Source organism: Myotis nattereri, assembly GCF_964212035.1.
Source record: "Myotis nattereri genome assembly, chromosome: X".
Taxonomy (NCBI): Eukaryota; Metazoa; Chordata; class Mammalia; order Chiroptera; family Vespertilionidae; genus Myotis; species Myotis nattereri.
The window spans coordinates 813164-831638 of NC_138078.1; the positions used below are offsets into that span (position 1 = coordinate 813164).

An 18475-nucleotide genomic window follows, 5' to 3' on the forward strand; every position below is an offset into this window, starting at 1 on the left:
ATGCTAATGAGATGCTAAGGCTGCTCAACTGCTTGCTATGACGTGCACTGACCACCAGGGGGCAGACAGTCGACGGTCGACCAGTCGCTATGACGTGCACTGACCACCAGGGGGCAGACAGTCGACGGTCGACCAGTCGCTATGACGTGCACTGACCACCAGGGGACAGACAGTCGACGGTCGACCAGTCGCTATGACGTGCACTGACCACCAGGGGACAGACAGTCGACGGTCGACCAGTCGCTATGATGTGCACTGCCACCAGGGGACAGTCGACTGGTGGACCAGTCGCTATGACTTGCATTGACCACCAGGGGGCAGACAGTCGACCGGTCGACCAGTCGCTGTGATGTGCACTGACCACCAGGGGGCAGATTCTCTGACCAGTAGGAGAGCTTACTCCTGGGGTCTGACTGATGGGGACTGAGCGAGACAGGCTGGACACGCCCTGGAGCCCTGCCACGGTCCCTCCCCGGCTGGCCAACCTCCTGCGTCCCTCCCTGGCCCCCAATCCTGCACCAGTGGGGTCCCTCAGCCTGGCCTGTGCCCTCTTGCAATCTGGGCTGGGATCTCCCCCCACCCCGACTGCACAAATTTCATGCACCGGGCTTCTAATAAAGAAATTATCTATATATCTATATATCTATATATCTATATATCTATATATCTTTATATCTATATATCTATATATCTATATATCTATATATCTATATATCTTTATATCTATATATCTATATATCTATATATCTATATATCTATATCTATATCTATCTATCTATCTATCTATCTATCTACATATCAGAAATAAAAACCAATGGAAAAATATCTTAGGGTGAGGATGAACAACAAGAACAATAACAAACACAAAATAAATAAATAATGAATAAATAATTTATTAAAAAAATACATTTGATTGGTTTGGTGTTTTTTTTTTTACAGAGAGGAAGGGAGAGGGATAGAGGGTTAGAAACATGGATGAGAGAGAAACATCGATCGTCTGCCTCCTGCACGCCCCCTACTGGGGATGTGCCCGCAACCCAGGTACAGGCCCTTGACCAGAAATCGAACCCGGGACCCTTCTATCCACAGGCCGGCGCTCTATCCGCTGAGCCACACCGGTCAGGGCCATAAATAAGTTATTAAAAAAAGGAAATATATCTCCGGCAGGTGCCGGGTATGGGACCTGAGAGCGGACTTACCCTCTGGCTGTGTGTGTGTGTGTGTGTGTGTGTGTGTGTACACCTGTGCTCCTCACCCAGCTGTGCATCCACCCCCATCGCCCATTCTGCCGGAGCTGGAGGCCTCTTGGGGAGCCTGCACTGTGGGCGGGTGCCTCCTCTGAGCTCGGGGTGGGGCCCCTTTTATCTGCCTGCGCCTCCCACACCCACACCCAAGGGAGCTGAGCCATGGACGGGGCGTGCCTGCTCTTCCAGCCTGGCCTGCCCATTGGTGCCCGGGAGGTGCCCGCCTGTTTTCCCCAAACATCCTGGGGGTCCAGGCTCTGGGAGGCAGGCTCAGGGGACCCCAGTCGAGCCCACAGGCTTGGGGTTGAGCTTTCTAGTTTCCGCTGGGAGACACCATCCTTCCCTTCCCTATTCCCTCCCTCCCTTTCTTTCTTCCTCCCTCCTTGGGGAACCAGAAGTCCACACCCCACAAGGGGTGGGGTGGCGGATCTCAGGACTCCCTCAGCTGCTACTGGAGTCAAGGAACCTCCTCTCCTCCCCTCACCAGCCATGGGAGGCCCGTGGGCGCTCCTGTGGGTCTCGGGCCTGTGTCTCCTGATCAGGGTTCGAGGTAAGAGACGCTGCCCAGGGGAGAGGGGTGGGTGGGCGAATGGGTGAGGATGGTCTCGGTGCCGGCAAACGACCTCCTTGCAAAAGAAAAAACAGAAAAGAAAGAGAAGGGGGAAAAAAAAGCACAAAGAAATCGACTCTCGGCTCTGGCTGGTGTGGCTCAGTGGGTAGCGCGCCGGGCTGTGGGGGCCCGAAGGGTCTCCCGGGTTGGGTTCCAGGTCAAGGGCACGTGCCTGGGGGGGGGGGGGGTTCTGGGCTCGGTCCCCAGTAGGGGGCGTGCAGGAGGCGGCCGATGCAGGATTCTCTCTCATCATGGATGTTTCTCTCTCTCTCTCTTTCTCTTTGAAATCCAGAAAAATATATTAAAAAGAGAGAGAAAAAAAAGAGAGAGCAAGAATGACAGCTGGGAGGGGAAGACGGGACCGGGGTGCCCCCAGGGGGGTCCAGAAATTGAAGCTATAAATGCAGGGTGTGGGCTGAGGCGCCCACTCAGATGCAAACCCCGTTCCTGGGCTTGGCATCGGGGTGTCTGCGGGGCCACTGCATGGGGCACAGACTCCTGATGGTTTTCCCGTCGGGGAAAAGCCTGGGGGAACACGGCTTGGTTTTTGGGGGAGACGGCTGGCCCCCCGGAAGGCGGTCTCCTCTCCGAATGGGGAGTTTTATTGGTTTCTTTTTGGTTTTTTTTTTTTTTGGTCCAATGGCACGTTTCCTGGTTGTGAAGTTTTTTTTAAACGTCTGAGTTGTTGATCTCCTGCAGGGCGACGCCCAGTAGCGGGGGCGGGTCTGTCCGGATTTGGGGGTTGCTGGGGAGGGAGGGGGTGAGTGAGAGAGAGAGTTTAGGAACTTTTGAAGGAAGAGGAATATCTGATGTTTCTTGCGTGTGACATTATTCTACTTAAAATAATGTGTGTGTGTGTGTATGTCTGTGCTCCTCACCCAGCTGTGTGTGGTGTCACCAATGGACACAGGCACTGGGGAGGTGGGGGCTTGCTCCTGGGTGGAAATGGCTTGGGGGGTGGGGGGAAGAAGGGGGGGTTAAGCGGGGGAAAAGGAGACATCTGTAAAACTTTAGACAATGAAAAATAAATTTAAACAATTAAAAAATAAAATAAATAAAAATAAATAAAATTAAAATAAATAAAATAAAAAATAAAATAGTGTTTCTTGAAATATTAAAAAAATGATAATAAATAAATAAAATATATCAGAAAAAAAATAAAAAATAAAAAAAGACAAGGATCTCAGGATCTCAATCATTTATGGAATCGAATGAACCCCATAAATGGATGAATAAAGGTAGAGCCGGTAGGTGGTGGGGGGAGGGTGGGGGCTGAAATGCTAAAATATAATAGAAGCAAGCCTGTTCTTTGCAGATTTTTAAATATTTCCTACGACTTTTGTGATATCACACTATGTTATACAGTTGGTGTCATTTATTACACTTAAAATCCTTTTATTCTCTAAATACTAGAGGCCCTTCTTGACCGCTGGGGTCCCTCGGCCTGGCCTGTGGGATGGGGCCGAAACCGGCTCTCTGACATCCCCCGAGGGGTCCCGGATGGCGAGAGGGCACAGGCCAGGCCGAGGGACCCCACTGGTGCATGATGGGGGCTGGGGAGGGACCGATGGAGGGCTCCAGGGCGTGTCCGGCCCGTCTAGCTCAGTCCCGATTGGCCGGACCCCAGCAGCAAGCTCACCTACCGGTCAGATCATCTGCCCCCTGGTGGTCAGTGCACGTCATAGCGACTGGTCCACCGGTTGACTGTCTGCCCCCTGGTGGTCAGTGCACGTCATAGCGACTGGTCGACCCGTCGACTGTCTGCCCCCTGGTGGTCAGTGCACGTCACAGCAAGCGGTTGAGCAGCCTTAGCATATCATTAGCATATTAAGCTTTGCTCGGTTGAACGGCCGACTGGTCAACCAGACACTTAGCATATATGAGGCTTTTATTCTATAGGATAGGATGGAATCTGGGTCATTTTGCCGGATTTTTAAAACAACCACCGGGTACGCTTTTCGTGTGGCTCTTGGGATATTGGAATTCCCGTGCACGGCCGGCAGGCAGGTGGAAACATGTGCGAAACGTGCGTGCCTGCTGAGGAATGAAAAGATTGCTGCCAGACGTTGTTGTCGGGCGAGGTTGGTGGTGGCATTTCCTGTTTGTCGAGTTTCGTGAGAGTTGGAGGATAGGACTTGGTTGTTTCGGGGACACAGCGTGCACCCCGAGATCTTCATTGGGGCTCTCCTCTCATGCATGTCGTCTGTATACAACCCCATATGTGCAACCTGAGACAATCCATCCAGTACCTTCCTTTTTTATTTTTTAAATATATTTTATTGATTTTTTTACAGAGAGGAAGGGTGAGGGATAGAGAGTAGAAACATCGATGAGAGAGACACATCGATCAGCTGCCTCCTGCACGCCCCCCAACTGGGGATGTGCCCACAACCAAGGTCCAAGCCCTTGACCAGAATCGAACCCGGGACCCTTCAGTCCGCAGGATGACGCTCTATCCACTGAGACAAGCAGAGTACATTCTTTTTTTAAATGCATTTTTTATATTGATTTCAGAGAGGAAGGAAGAGGGAGAGAGAGAGAAACATCCATGAGGAGAGAGAATCATGGACCGGCTGCCTCCTGCACGCCCCCTACTGGTTGGGGATCGAGCCTGCAACCCGGGCCTGTGCCCTTGACTGGGAATCGAACCCAGGACCCTTGAGTCCGCAGACCGACGTTCTATCCACTGAGCCAAACCAGCCAGGGCTGTATATACTTTTATTTTTTTTAAAAAAAATATATTTTTAGCGATTTCAGAGATGAAGTGAGAGGGAGAGATAGAAACATCCATGAGGAGAGAGGATCATGGATCAGCTGCCTTCTGCACGCCCTCTACTGGGGATGGAGCCCGCAACCCCGGCCTGTGCCCTTGACCGGGAATCGAACCCTGACCTCCTGGGTCCTCGGTCGACGCTCACCACTGAGCCACACTGGCCAGGCCTGGATTTTTCACCGAGGCCCAAGCTCAGGTCTTTGGTGATGGGTCCCTACGCCCCGTGAGGCGCTTAGCTTCGGAGCGCATTCTCACACACCTGGAGGTGGGGTGGCACTGCCTGAGCCCATTTTATGGATGGGTAAACCGAGGCAAGGCAGGGTTCGATCATTGGTTACCGCATGGGGGCCCGGGCCCTGAGCGGGTGTCCGCCCAAGGCCGACCGGGGGTGTGTGGCTTCTGGACTTTGTGCAGGAAACATTTCCCAGCAAGCGTCCAGGCGGATTTTAAAAGGGGTTTGTTCATTGAAGCCGGGGACGGTGAAACGAGGAAGGACCGAGATTAGAAGCAGGAACAGGAGAGGGACTGGGTGGGGACATGAGCTCCCTAAGAAGTCAGAGAGGCCTGGCTGGTGGGGCTCAGGGGTTGAGCGTCAACCTAGGCACCAGGAGGTCCCGGGTTCGATTCCCGGTCAAGGGCACAGGCCCGGGTTGCGGGCTCGACCCCAGTAGGGGGCGTGCGGGAGGCGGCCGATCCCTGATTCTTTCTCATCATGGACGTTTCTATCTCTCCCTCTCCCTTCCTCTCAATCTATAATAATAAAAGTGTCATATGCTAATTAGACCGGACAGCCGAACGACCTTTCGGAAGTCATTCCCAACGTCCTTCTGGATGAAGCCGTGGTGACTGGGGCCAAGGCAGAGATGGTTAGGGGCGATCAGGCAGGCAGAGTGTTTGGGGGCGATCAGGCAGGCAGGCAGAGTGGTTAGGGGCGATCAGGCAGGCAGGCGAGTGGTTAGGGGCGATCAGGCAGGCAGGCAGAGTGGTTGGGGCGATCAGGCAGGCAGGCGAGTGGTTAGGGGCGATCAGGCAGGCAGGCAGAGTGGTTAGGGGCGATCAGGCAGGCAGGCGAGTGGTTAGGGGCGATCAGGCAGGCAGGCGAGTGGTTAGGGGTGATCAGGCAGGCAGAGTGGTTAGGGGCGATCAGGCAGGCATGTGAGTGGTTAGGGGCAATCAGGCAGGCAGGCAGAGTGGTTAGGGGCAATCAGGCAGGCAGGTGAGTGGTTAGGGGCGATCAGGCAGGCAGGCAGAGTGGTTAGGGGCGATCAGGCAGGCAGGCGAGTGGTTAGGGGCGATCAGGCAGGCAGGCGAGTGGTTAGGGGCGATCAGGCAGGCAGGCAGAGTGGTTAGGGGCGATCAGGCAGGCAGGCGAGTGGTTAGGCGCGATCAGGCAGGCAGGCAGAGTGGTTAGGGGCGATCAGGCAGGCAGGCGAGTGGTTAGGGGCGATCAGGCAGGCAGGCGAGTGGTTAGGGGCGATCAGGCAGGCAGGCAGAGTGGTTAGGGGCCATTAGGCAGGCAGAGTGGTTATGGGCGATCAGGCAGGCAGGCAGAGTGGTTAGGGGCGATCAGGCAGGGGAGTGGTTAGGGGCGATCAGGCAGGCAGGGGAGTGGTTAGGGGCGATCAGGCAGGCAGGGGAGTGGTTAGTGGCGGTCAGGCAGACAGGCCAGTGGTTAGGAGCCAGTGGTCCCGGATTGCGAGAAGGTGCAGGCCAGGCTTAGGAACCCCCTTCCCCTCCCATACATGAATTTCGTGCACTGGGCCTCTAGCAAAAATACATGAAAAGTAAAAGAAGTCAGAAAAAAGGGGTCCTTGAGGGTCACGTTAGGGGTTTTGCCTGAGACGAACTGCTAAGGACCGCTGCTCCCCTGGATGCCAACCTTTTGGGGTTCCTTAGAGTCAGGAGGTGCCTGGCTGTGGGGAAAGCAGGGGAGGGGAGAGGTGGGTGTGTGATCCTGGGAGAGAGAGGGCAGCCTGACAACTTCCTTCTGACGGGATTTTAAGACTGGGCGTTCGGCCCTATCCTGTGTAGCTCAGTGGATAGAGCGTCAGCCTGCAGACCAAAGGGTGCCGGGTTCAATTCCGCTCAAGGGCACATACCTTGGTTGCAGGCTCCTCCCCAGTCCGGGCCCTGGTCCGAGCGCGTGCAGGAGGCATCCCATTGATGTGTTTCTCTCACCTCGATGTTTCTCTCTGTCTTTCTCTCTCTCTCTCTCCCACTCTCTGTAAAAGCAAAATGGAAAATTATCCTCCGGTTTTAGCCCCATCCTGCAGGCCAGGCCAAGGGACCCCACGGGTGCACGAATTCGTGCACCGGGCCTCTAGTAAAATCAATCAATCAATCAATCAATCAATCAATCAAACAAAACAACAATACTGGTCGTGTAGGGGAGGATCTCCGTAGAATATTCACCAGCTTTATGCTGATGTTTCTACCACTGATTTATTCCGTTCACTGCATCTATCCTGGGGCGTGGTCAGCCCAAATGGCACTTAACTGGGGTTCTGCTCTCCGCCTCCCGGAGTCGGGTGATTGAAGCAATTTACTCTCTGGGTGAGGAGACGTGCAGGCCATTTCCTCTGTATATTTATTTAGTTTTTAAAAATTGTTTTCAGAGAGTAACGGAGAGGGAGAGAGAGAGAAACATCCATGATGATGAGAGAGAATCATGGGTCGGCTGCCTCTTGCACGCCTCCCGCTGGGGATGGAGCCCGCAACCCGGGCCTGTGCCCTTGACCGGGAATCGAACCCGGGACCTCCTGGCTCATAGGTCAGCACTCCACCACTGAGCCACACCAGCCGGTCTCTATTCACCCTTCTTTCCTCTTAAGCCCTCCACCGTTCTTGGCTGGAATCCGTGGGTGGGTATGGTGTTTGCTGCCCTAATGGGTCATTGAACCAGCTGGTTGTCGCCTGGCCCATCCACGGGGCTGAGGCCATCCAGTTATTTAGGGCAAGGATGCTGAAGGCGTGATGTACGCAGGTGTGGGCGGGAGAACTGGATTCAGGAGGTGGGTGGGCCCCTGGGGAGCTGGGAACCCCGTCTTTGAAGAAACCCCATCTTTGGAGATGCTGAGAGATGATAGGAGAGTGTCCGGCCATCTGGTTGACCCATTAGCTAAGCCTCTTGGATTCCAGACACAGGGTGCCCCGGGGGTAGGGGGCGTGTAGGGGTTGCTGTGTGGATCTCCACTCAATGGAACGGCCCTCAACACGTGCAGGCCAGAAGGGACACCCCCCAGGTAGGGATGTTGAAGGTAGACATTCCCAAGGTGGGGAAGATGGGGACCCCAAGGGACACATGGGAATATTTGGAATTAGGTGTGGGTGTCATGGCTGGGAATGGGGGGCTGCTATCATCAAGTAGGAGGAAGTCGTGGGCGTGTAGAATGTCCGTTGATGCACAGGACTGGCCCCCCAAACCAGGGAGTGAATTATTCACCCCCTAGTGTGACTGGTGCTGGGATTCCGAACGCCGGCCTGAGCCCGAGAGACTCCGTCATCCGTCTCCCCTGTGATCTGTCAATCATCGATGCATGACCTTTCAGTCATCCATCTCCTCTATCAATCATCTCGCTATGCATCTGTCATCTATCATCTATGATGTGTCTTTCCATCTGTTATTTATTTATCTGTTTAGCTATCCATCATCATCTAGCTGTTCATTATCTATCATCTATCTATCTATCTATCTATCTATCTATCTATCTATCCATCCATCCATCATCTATCTATCATATATGATCTACCAGTCATCTATCTATCTATCTATCTATCTATCTATCTATCTATCTATCTATCTATCTATGCATCTATCTATCTATCTATCTATCTATCTATCTATCCATCCATCATCTATCTATCATATATGATCTACCAGTCATCTATCTATCTATCTATCTATCTATCTATCTATCTATCTATCTATGCATCTATCTATCTATCTATCTAATCTATCATCTATCTATCCATCCATCAACTATTTACCAATTTATCATCTACATATCCATTCATCTATTATCTATCTCCCTATGTATGTATGTTTGTATGTATGTATATCTATCTTTTATCTATCCATCATCTACCTATCTACCCATCTATCATCTACCTATCTACCTACTTGTCTATCATCTATATCTATCATCTATCTATATCTATATTTCTATCTATCTATCTATATCTATCTATCTATCTATATCTATCTATCTATCATCATCATCTACCTATCTATTCATCTATCACCTAACTATTCATCATCTACCTATCTATAATATATCTATTTATCTATCTATATCTTTCATCTATTCCTTTATATCTATCCTTCAGAAAAGCCTGCTTTCACATAAGACTCTATCATCCCTCTCACCTATATATGATCTTCTAATCATCTGTCTCATTTATGAATCATCTATCTATCTATTTATCTATCTCTATATATATCCAGCCATTATCTATTTATCCATCATCTACCCAGCTACATATTTATTTATCTACAATCTATCCATTTATAGATCTATCTATCTATCTATCTATCTATCTATCTATGTATCTATCTATCTATCTATTATTTATCTATAGGGTACTATCATCTATCTATTATCTATATCTATCTATCTATCATCTATCATCTATCTATCTATCTATCTATCTATCTATCTATCTATCTATCATCTATCTACCTATCCTATCATGTATCTATTATCTATCTACCATCTATCTATCTCCCTATCTATGTATCATCTGTCTACCTATCTGTCTAGAAAGCAAAATTTATTTCAAGAAATGAACTTATAAGATGGTGTTGGGCTGGCAGGTCCAACATTTGGACACTCAGACAGGATTTGACCTTGCCACCTGGAGTCCAAATTAGAGGCGGGGGGCACGGAGGGGGTGGTTGAGGATCTCCTGGGCCCTGGGGATGGGTTGGGTCAACTGGACCATGTCCTGTTCACACCATAGACTTCCAAAGTGAAGTCCCAGCCTGGCCAGTGTGGCTCAATGGTTGAGCATCGACCTATGAACCAGGAGGTCACGGTTCGATTCCCGGTCAAGGGCACATGCCCGGGTTACGGGCTCCATCCCCAGTAGGGGGCGTGCAGGAGGCAGCCGATCCATGATTCTCTCTCACCATTGATGTTTCTCTCTCTCTCCCTTCCTCTCTGAGATCCATAAAATATATATTAAAACAAACAAACAAACAAAAAATGAGGTGCAAGACCAGCAGCACCCACACCCCCTGGGAACTGGGGAAAGAGACACTCACCCTCAGCCACACCTGCTGATTTGGAATCTGCAGGCACCTAGATTCCAGGTGACTTGCACATCTGGCTTGAAGGGCCCAAGAGGTGCCCAGGCAGAAGCGCAGAGGCTCATGGGACAGGTTGTGGGTGCAGCCAGCACCCGGGGTGTGGCCTGGCTTCAAACACGGGGGCCACACCTTTTTTTTTTTTCATGTTAGTCTCAGGGTGGGGCGGCTGCTTCTGTTCTATTCCCTCAGGCTGTCCAACCAGTGACTCCATGAAGGTTGAGCAACTTCTTTCTTTTCTTTTTTTTTCTTCCAAAGTATCTTTTGTCCGGCCAGCATGGCTCAGTGGTTGAGTGTCAACATATGAACCAGGAGGTCCCAGGTTCTATTCCTGGTCAGGGCCCATGCCCGGGTTGTGGGCTCGATCCCCAGTAGGGTGCATGCAGGAGGCAGCCGATCCATGATTCTCTCTCATCATGGATGTTTCTCTCTCTCTCTCCCTTCCTCTCTCTAAAATCAATATATATATATACACAGTGGGGCCTTGACTTATGAGTTTATTTCCTTCCGAGACTGAGCTTGTTAAGGAGCTCATTAACTCAAATTACTCTATCAACTCAATGCAAAAAATCTGCCAAAAGACAGCTGGTATCTCAAAAAACTCGTTAGTCAGGACACTTGTAAGTCAAGGCCACACTGTATGTATGTGTATGTATGTGTGTGTGTACATATATATATATATATATATATATATATATATATATATAAAAGAAACCATGATATTGCCTCTGTGTAAATTCTGCCTGCTTCCAAATTCATGTCATCTGGCCCTGGCAGGGTAGCTGAGTTGCTTAGAGCACCGATGAGTGGGCCAACAAATCTATGTTTCTTCGTCTCCCCTCCCTATGTCTCCTCTAAAACAAGATAAAATTTAAAAAAAGAGAGAAAGAAATCAGGATGACATGGGCTTTGGTCTTTCTGAGTAAATATCTTTGGTAACATGAAGAAGAAGAAGAAGAAAAAGAAGAAGAACAACAACAACAAGAACAACAACAACAACAACAAGAACAAGAAGAAGAAGAACAACAAGAAAACAGAAAACAATTGTCTTAAAGGGACAGTTGTTCTAAAAGAAATCTCTATCTATAAAAGCCTAAGCGACTGTTAGTCCAGAACCATAGGAACGACCTGTCGCTATGATGTGCACTGACCACCAGGGGGCAGACGCTCAATGCAGGAGCTGCCCCCTGGTGGTCTGTGATCCCACAGCCAACCTCCACTGGCCGGCCAACCTCCCACGGTCCCTCCCCCCAGCCAGCAGGCCCCGATTGCCAACCTCCTGGTCTCTCCCCCTGGATGGCAGGCCCCGATTGGGGCCGGGCCCTGAGCTGCGACAGGGAACCAGGGGTGGGTGGTGGCAGACGCGGGAGATGAGGGAAGGATGATGGGGAGAGGCAGGGAGGTGGGGAACCTTATCACCCCTGCTTGCTGGCCAGGCCTAGGGACCCCACCCGTGCATGAATTTAGTGCACCTGGCCTCTAATAAAATATAAAACTCTGCCTGTGTCCGCGAGTGGGTGGTGTGCCCCAGGTGGAAGCTGCCAACAAGAATTAAATTCCGTGGTGTGTACATTCTGTTGGTAACAGGTCTAACTGCGGCCAGGGCATTAGATAGTTGCGGTGTTTTTCTTTCCTTTCTCCTCCCTGCCTCCACCACCTCCGACTTTCTCAGAGTTTGCCTGGGGCTAACTTGGCCCTTTAGGTCCAAAGTAAATAATTCAGTGGTTCCTGGAAGCTGCCAGGGACCATGCTCTGGTTTCTGTGGTCTGTTCTGTGGGCAGCAGCTACTGTCATGCAGAGTGTCTGCCTCGGGCGATATTATTATTTCAAACTAGAGGCTCGGTGCATGAAATTCATGCTCCAGTGGTGGTCTCTGAGCCCGGTTTGCGCCTTCTTGCCGTCCGGGAGCCCTCGGGAGATGTCCGACTGATGGCTTAGGCCCGCTCCCCGTGAGCCCGGCTTCTGGCTGAGCGGCGCTCTCCCTGTGGGAGCACACTGACCACCAGGGGGCAGCTCCTACATTGAGCGTCTGCCCCCTGGTGGTCAGTGCGCATCATAGCGACCGGTCATTCCACCATTTGTTCGATTTGCATATTAGCCTTTTGTTATATAGGATAGATTTTTATTGATTTCACAGGGGAAGGGAGAGGGAGGGAGAAAGAGAAACAGCTATGATGAGAGAGAATCATGGACCGGCTGCCTCCTGCACGCCCCCCACTGGGGATCGAGCCCGCAACCCGGGCCTGTGGCCTTGATCGGGAATCGAACCCGGGACCCTTCAGTCTGCAGGCCGACGCTCTATTCACTGAGCCACACCGGCTAGAACTTTGCTCTTCTCTTGTCTATGTAATAGCCCCACATAAGGCCAGCACTGCCATCCTAAAACATTTGAGGGTGCTTCCTTCTCAGGCATTTCCGGACCTGGAAACTGTGGTTTTGATTAAACTGTGGAGTTAGCTAAGCAAAGGAAAAAAAAAAGAAAAGAAAAAAAAGCAAATGAGAAACAGATGTCCCGTTTTATTTTTTTTTTTTTTAAATATTTTTTAGCTCTGGCTGGTTTGGCTCAATGAATAGCGTGTCGGCCTGCGGACTGATGGGTGTGAAGGGTCCTGGGTTCGATTCCCGGTCAAGGGCACAGGCCCGGGTTGTGGGCTCGATCCCCAGTTGGTGGCGTGCAAGAGGCAGCCGATCCATGATTCTCTCTCCTCATGGATGTTTCTCTCTCTCTCCCTCTCCCTTCCTCTCTGAAATCAATAAAAATAAATTCAAAAATATATAAATATATGTATGCATTTATTTCAGAGAGGGAGAGAGAGAGAGAAACATCCAATGATGAGAGAGAATCATGCATCGGCCGCCTCCTGCACGCCCGCTACTGGGGATGGAGCCCGCAACCCGGGCCTGTGCCCTGGACCGGGAATCGAACCCTGACCTCCTGATTCCTAGGTCGACGCTCTAGCCATTGAGCCACACCAGCCAAGGCTTTGCCCTTATCTTGTCTGTCTAACTCCCTCCTCTAACCCCGCCCCCCGGCCCCCCCAAGACCAGAACAGACTACTTCCTCCGGAAACAGGACTTGTGGGTTTCATTAAACCACAGAGCAAGCTAAGCAAAAAAAGAAAGAAAGAAAAAATGCAAATGAGAAACAGTTGGTGAGTCAAGTCCTAGCCAGTGTGGCTCAGTGGCTAGCGCGTCAGCCAGTAGCCTGAAGGGACCCGGGTTCGATTCCCGGTCAAGGGCACGTACCTGGGTTGCAGGCTCCATCCCAAGTAGGGGGCGTGCAGGAGGCGGCCGATCCATGATTCTCTCTCTTCGTGGATGTTTCTCTCTCTCTCTCTCTCTCTCTCTCTCTCTCTCTCTCTCTCTCTCCCTCTCCCTTCCTCTCTGAAATCAATAAAAATATATTTTTAAAAGACACCAAGTTTGTAAAAACAGAGTGGGGGGGGGGAGAGAGAGAGAGAGAGAGAGAGAGAGAGAGAGAGACACTTTCCAGCTCACTTTTGCTCTGAGTGGAAAAAATGTGCGTAAGGACAGTTTTGCCTCCTAATTCCCCTTCTCACCTCTTCACATGGAGCCCCAACAATCACTGTGGGTGACTCGGGGGATCTCCTTGACCCAGGGACCCCTGTCCCAGGTGGGGGATCCTGCCAAGGCGGAGCTGCAAAGTTGGGGAGCCCCCGGGGTTGGGGGTGGTGGTGCCCATGGCGCCCCTGCCCGCCTGCAGGAGTGGACACGGGCCTCATGCCTGCCCGGTGCGTGCAACTTGCTGGAGACGCCTGGGTTTTGCAGGCAGCGAGGTGGTTGGAACCCCAACCCCCTCCCCCGCGCCCTATGCGCGTGCGTCACGCTCACACCACCCTCCCTGGTGCGTAACCCTGACACCCACAAACCGCGGCTCTTGCTTCCTTAGCAACCCCAGCACCTGCGAGGCCCAAGGAGGCAGCTGGAAGGGGGGGGGACACGGAAAGCGCCGCGCAATGGCGAGAGGGGCGCATTCTGCCAACTTAGGCCTGGCTGTTAGGGGAGCTCAGGTCGCCAAGGACGCACGGACCACCCTCTCCGGAAGTGGCCCCGTGCGCGCGCTCTGGGGACAACCCGCCTCGGGGTCTCTCAGCGCCGTTGCGCAAAGGCACTTCGGACAGGCCTGGGGTGGGGTGGGGTGGGGTAGGGTGGGGTGGGGGTAGGGAGGGACCCGCCATACGGAGGCCTGGGAGGACCTGGGACCTGGGAGTGGCCGGCACACAGCGCGCAGGACACGGTTTGGCACCGGTTTACGCGCCTCTTTGGAGCGATGGCGAATGCGCCCTAGACCCTCTGGATTTGGCATCCCAATCGCTTCGAGGCCAAGAGGGCAGCTGGGCGCGGGGTAAGGAGGGCGCTGCGCAAAGGCGAGATGGGAACCCCGTGTAAACGGAGGCTGGATGTGAGGGGATCCCCACGCCCCCACCCCCCACCCCCACATCGCCATCAACGCGCGCATCTCCGTCTTTGGTGGGCGCTTGGCAAAGCTCGGAGAGGGCGCATTCTGCAAACTTAGGCCTGGCTGTTAGGGGAGCTCAGGTCGCCAAGGACGCACGGACCACCCTCTCCGGAAGTGGCCCCGTGCGCGCGCTCTGGGGACAACCCGCCTCGGGGTCTCTCCCCGCCGTTGCGCAAAGGCACTTCGGACAGGCCTGGGGTGGGGTGGAGTGGGGTAGGGTGGGGTGGGGGTAGGGAGGGACCCGCCATACGGAGGCCTGAGTGGACCTGGGACCTGGGAGTGGCCGGCACACAGCGCGCAGGACGCGGTTTGGCACCGCTTTACGCGCCTCTTTGGAGCGATGGCGAATGCGCCCTAGACCCTCTGGATTTGGCATCCCAATCGCTTCGAGGCCAAGAGGGCAGCTGGGCGCGGGGTAAGGAGGGCGCTGCGCAAAGGCGAGATGGGAACCCCGTGCAAACGGAGGCTGGATGTGAGGGGATCCCCACGCCCCCACCCCCCACCCCCATCGCCATCAACGCGCGCATCTCCGTCTTTGGTGGGCGCTTGGCAAAGCTCGGAGAGGGCGCATTCTGCAAACTTCTGGATCCGTGAGGGGAATCCCGCGTCCCCGGGAATGCATGCGCCCTGGGCCAGAATCGAACCCGGGACCCTTCAGTCTACAGGCCGATGCTCTATCCACTGAGCCACACCAATTAGGGCTCTTTTCACTTAAAAAAATAACATTTATATTTTTTTATTGATTTTAGAGAGAGGAAGGGAGATGGGGAGAGAAACATTCATGATGAGAGAGAGAATCATGGATCGGCTGCCTCCTGCACGCCCCCTGCTGGGAATCGAACCGGTGACGTCCTGGTTCATAGGTCGATGCTCAACCACTGAGCCACACCGGCCGGGCTGTGTGTAAGGGGGGGGGGGTTCTGGATGAGGAATCAGGGACCATGGCTATTGCATCTGGGGGTGACTTATGCCCTGTGTGTTGCCCCCACAGGACAAGATGACTTTGACTTGGCTGACGCTCTCGACCCAGGTAGGTGCCCCAATATTGGGGGGCGGGTTTGGGGGGCTTGGGGGGAGGGTTAAGAATGGGGTGTGTTTCCCACAAGACTGGAGACGCCTGTGAGGAGGTCTTGGCCAAGGGACATCTTGAATGTGGGGTTCACTCCGCCTCCTGCCTCCGTCCGTCTGAGCTGCTCAGGGCTGTATTCTGGGAGCTCCCTGCTGGATTTTGATATTTTTTTTTTTAATGGAAAATTTCCATCTTTTCATGTTCGATTTATTTTTTTTTAAATATATTTTTATGGATTTTAGAGAGGAACGGAGAGAGAGAAACATCCATGAGGAGAGAGAATCATGGATCGGCCGCCTCCTGCACGCCCCCCACTGTGGATGGAACCCAAAACCTGGGCATGTGCCCTTGACCGGGAATCGAACCCGGGACCCTTCAGTCCGCAGGCTGATGCGCTATCCACTGAGCCAAACAGCCTTAGTTTTAAATGTCGCTGAATTTTTTCTTGGTTCTCAGGGGCCATCCTGGTACCGAATATGAAATCACAATTTCTTTCTTTTTATTTTTTTTTAATTTGATTCTGAGATCCAAGGAATCTATATGTTTTTCTTTATTTTTTAATGAAAAATTTTAATCAAAAGTGTTTTAATCAAAAATTTTATTTTAATCAAAAAATATTTTAATCCATTATTTTAATAAAAATTATTTTAATCAATTATTTTAATAAAAATTATTTTAATCAAAAAATTTTTAATCTTCACCTGATATTTTCCCCATTGATTTTTAGAGAGAGTGGAAGGGCGCGGGGGGGGGGGGCGGGGGGGGAGAGAGGTCAATGTGAGAGAAACACATCTATTGGTCGCCTCCTGCCTCAAGCCTCCAACAGCGGTCCGTGCCTTTGGCTGGATTCGAACCCGCAACGCTTCCGTCTGCAGGCTGATGCTCTATCCACTGAGCCAAACTGGCCAGGGCTGAATTTTTCTTTTTTCTTTTTCTTAGAGTTAATGGAAGCGAGAGAGGAAGGGGGTGGACAGAGAGAGAGAGAGAGAGAGAGAGAGAGAGAGAGAGAGAATCATGCATCGGCTGCCTCCCGCATACCCCCTACTGGGGATGGAGCCCACAACCCAGGCCTGTGCCCTTGATCGGGAATCGAACCCTGGACCTCCTGTGTCCCATCATCCTTTTTAAAAAGCTACTCGCACTTCTTTCCTTCATGCTGATTGAGTGTGTTCTGTCTTTTATTTACAGACCCGACCAAGAAGCCAGGCTCAGGTGAGTGGTGACCTGGTTGGGCTTACCTGAGCCATGTGTGGGCGGGTCTCTATAGGCTGTGGTGTGTGTGCCACCGGTTGGAGCGTCTGCCCCCTGGTGGTCAGTGCACGTCATAGCGATTGGTCAACAGTCTGCCCCCTGGTGGTCAGTGCACGTCATAGCGACTGGTCGGCCAGTCGACTGTCTGCCCCCTGGTGGTCAGTGCACGTCATAGCAACTGGTCAACTGTCTGCCCCCTGGTGGTCAGTGCATGTCATAGCGATTGGTTGACAGTCTGCCCCCTGGTGGTCAGTGCACATCATAGCGACTGGTCGACTGCCCCCCTGGTGGTCAGTGCATGTCATAGCGAGGGGTCGACTGTCTGCCCCCTGGTGGTCAGTCCCATCATAGCAAGGGGTTGACTGCCCCCTGGTGGTCAGTGCATGTCATAGCGAGCAATTGAGCGGCCTTAGCATATCATTAGCATATGAGGCTTTGATTGGCTGAATTGCCGACCAGACACTCAGCATATTAGACTTTTATTACCTAGGAGTGTGCACGTGTGTGTGTGAAAAAGATAGAAGTGATTGATGGCCAGATATCAGACGTGACAAGAAAACCTTAGTCATTGGGGACCTGTCATTGGGAATCACAGCGAAACTGCACCGATTTATCCCTGGGGGTGCGGGTGGAGGGGGGCATTCACGCCCTGTGGTATCCGCTCTCCTGATCATGGCTGCATACTATTCCACTTCCTGGACGACAACACGTGTGAGTGGAGAGGTGGACACGTCTGAGCCCTGGTGCCTTGCTGGTGGGGATGTCCGATGGAACAGCCGCCGTGAGAAATAACCTAGAATAGTTCTTTAAAAAAATAATGGCGACATAGAGTAACCCCATGATATAGCAATTTTACGCCAAGATGTATGTATATGTATATATGAGGGTGTCCCAAAATTCACGCAAGATTTGAATTCTGCGTGACCATTAACAACAACAACAAAAATAAATAAAAGCTTAATTTTACTTGGTTTATTGAATCAGATTCTAATGTCTGTTGCCCTTGGATGTCAATCCCTTCGATTTGATTAGAATCACCAAGTACCAATGATGGCCCAGGAACAGGGACTAGGAAGACCAATGGAGACCGTGGCTTTGCGTCTGTGCCAGCAAAGCCGTGGAGGCCATGGACCCGATGGGCTATTCCATCCATAAACCCTAGACTGTTTCCTTTATGAATCAATAAAACATTTACAATTTTTAATGATAAACCTGTATTTTCTATCAAAATTACTTCTTGCGTGAATTTTGGGACACCCTTTATATATGTATATATATACATATATATATAAATATATAAATATATATATACATTATATATATACATGTATATAAATATATAAATCTATATATATACATTATATATATATAAATCTATATATATACATTATATATATATATATATATATATATATATATATATATACTATATACATATCCCATGTTCAAATGCTGTTAAATCGCGTTGTTTACCCATATCTTCAGAAAAAAAATATCACTTCTACTGTCGTGGTAGACAACCTGCTTCCCTATTTATAATGGTCTGGCCTTCTAGCAACTTGAGCGCGAAATTATGGCTAATTTGCCTACAAACGTCAGGTGGTTGTAATAATCGGGCTACTCAGTATGTAAAAATATATATATATATCTCCCTGAAAACACAGGGATTCCGACAAAACTGTCTACGGATGTGTGCATAGCAGTGTGACAAGAGCCGAAAAGTGGGGACAATTTCAGTGTCCG

General features: G+C 51.1%; 1 protein-coding gene across 1 annotated transcript in view; it reads left to right on the forward strand.

The window, feature by feature from the left end:
* Positions 1 to 1733: 1733 nt before the first annotated feature.
* XG (Xg glycoprotein (Xg blood group)) overlaps positions 1734 to 18475 on the forward strand; it is a gene marked incomplete at both ends in the record, with an annotated part of 33791 nt that continues 17049 nt past the window's right edge. Inside the window, 3 exons of the mRNA XM_081081024.1 lie at positions 1734 to 1794; positions 15404 to 15442; positions 16670 to 16693. Coding sequence (XP_080937150.1) covers positions 1734 to 1794; positions 15404 to 15442; positions 16670 to 16693 — 124 coding nt within the window. The remainder of the gene's footprint in view (positions 1795 to 15403; positions 15443 to 16669; positions 16694 to 18475) is intronic.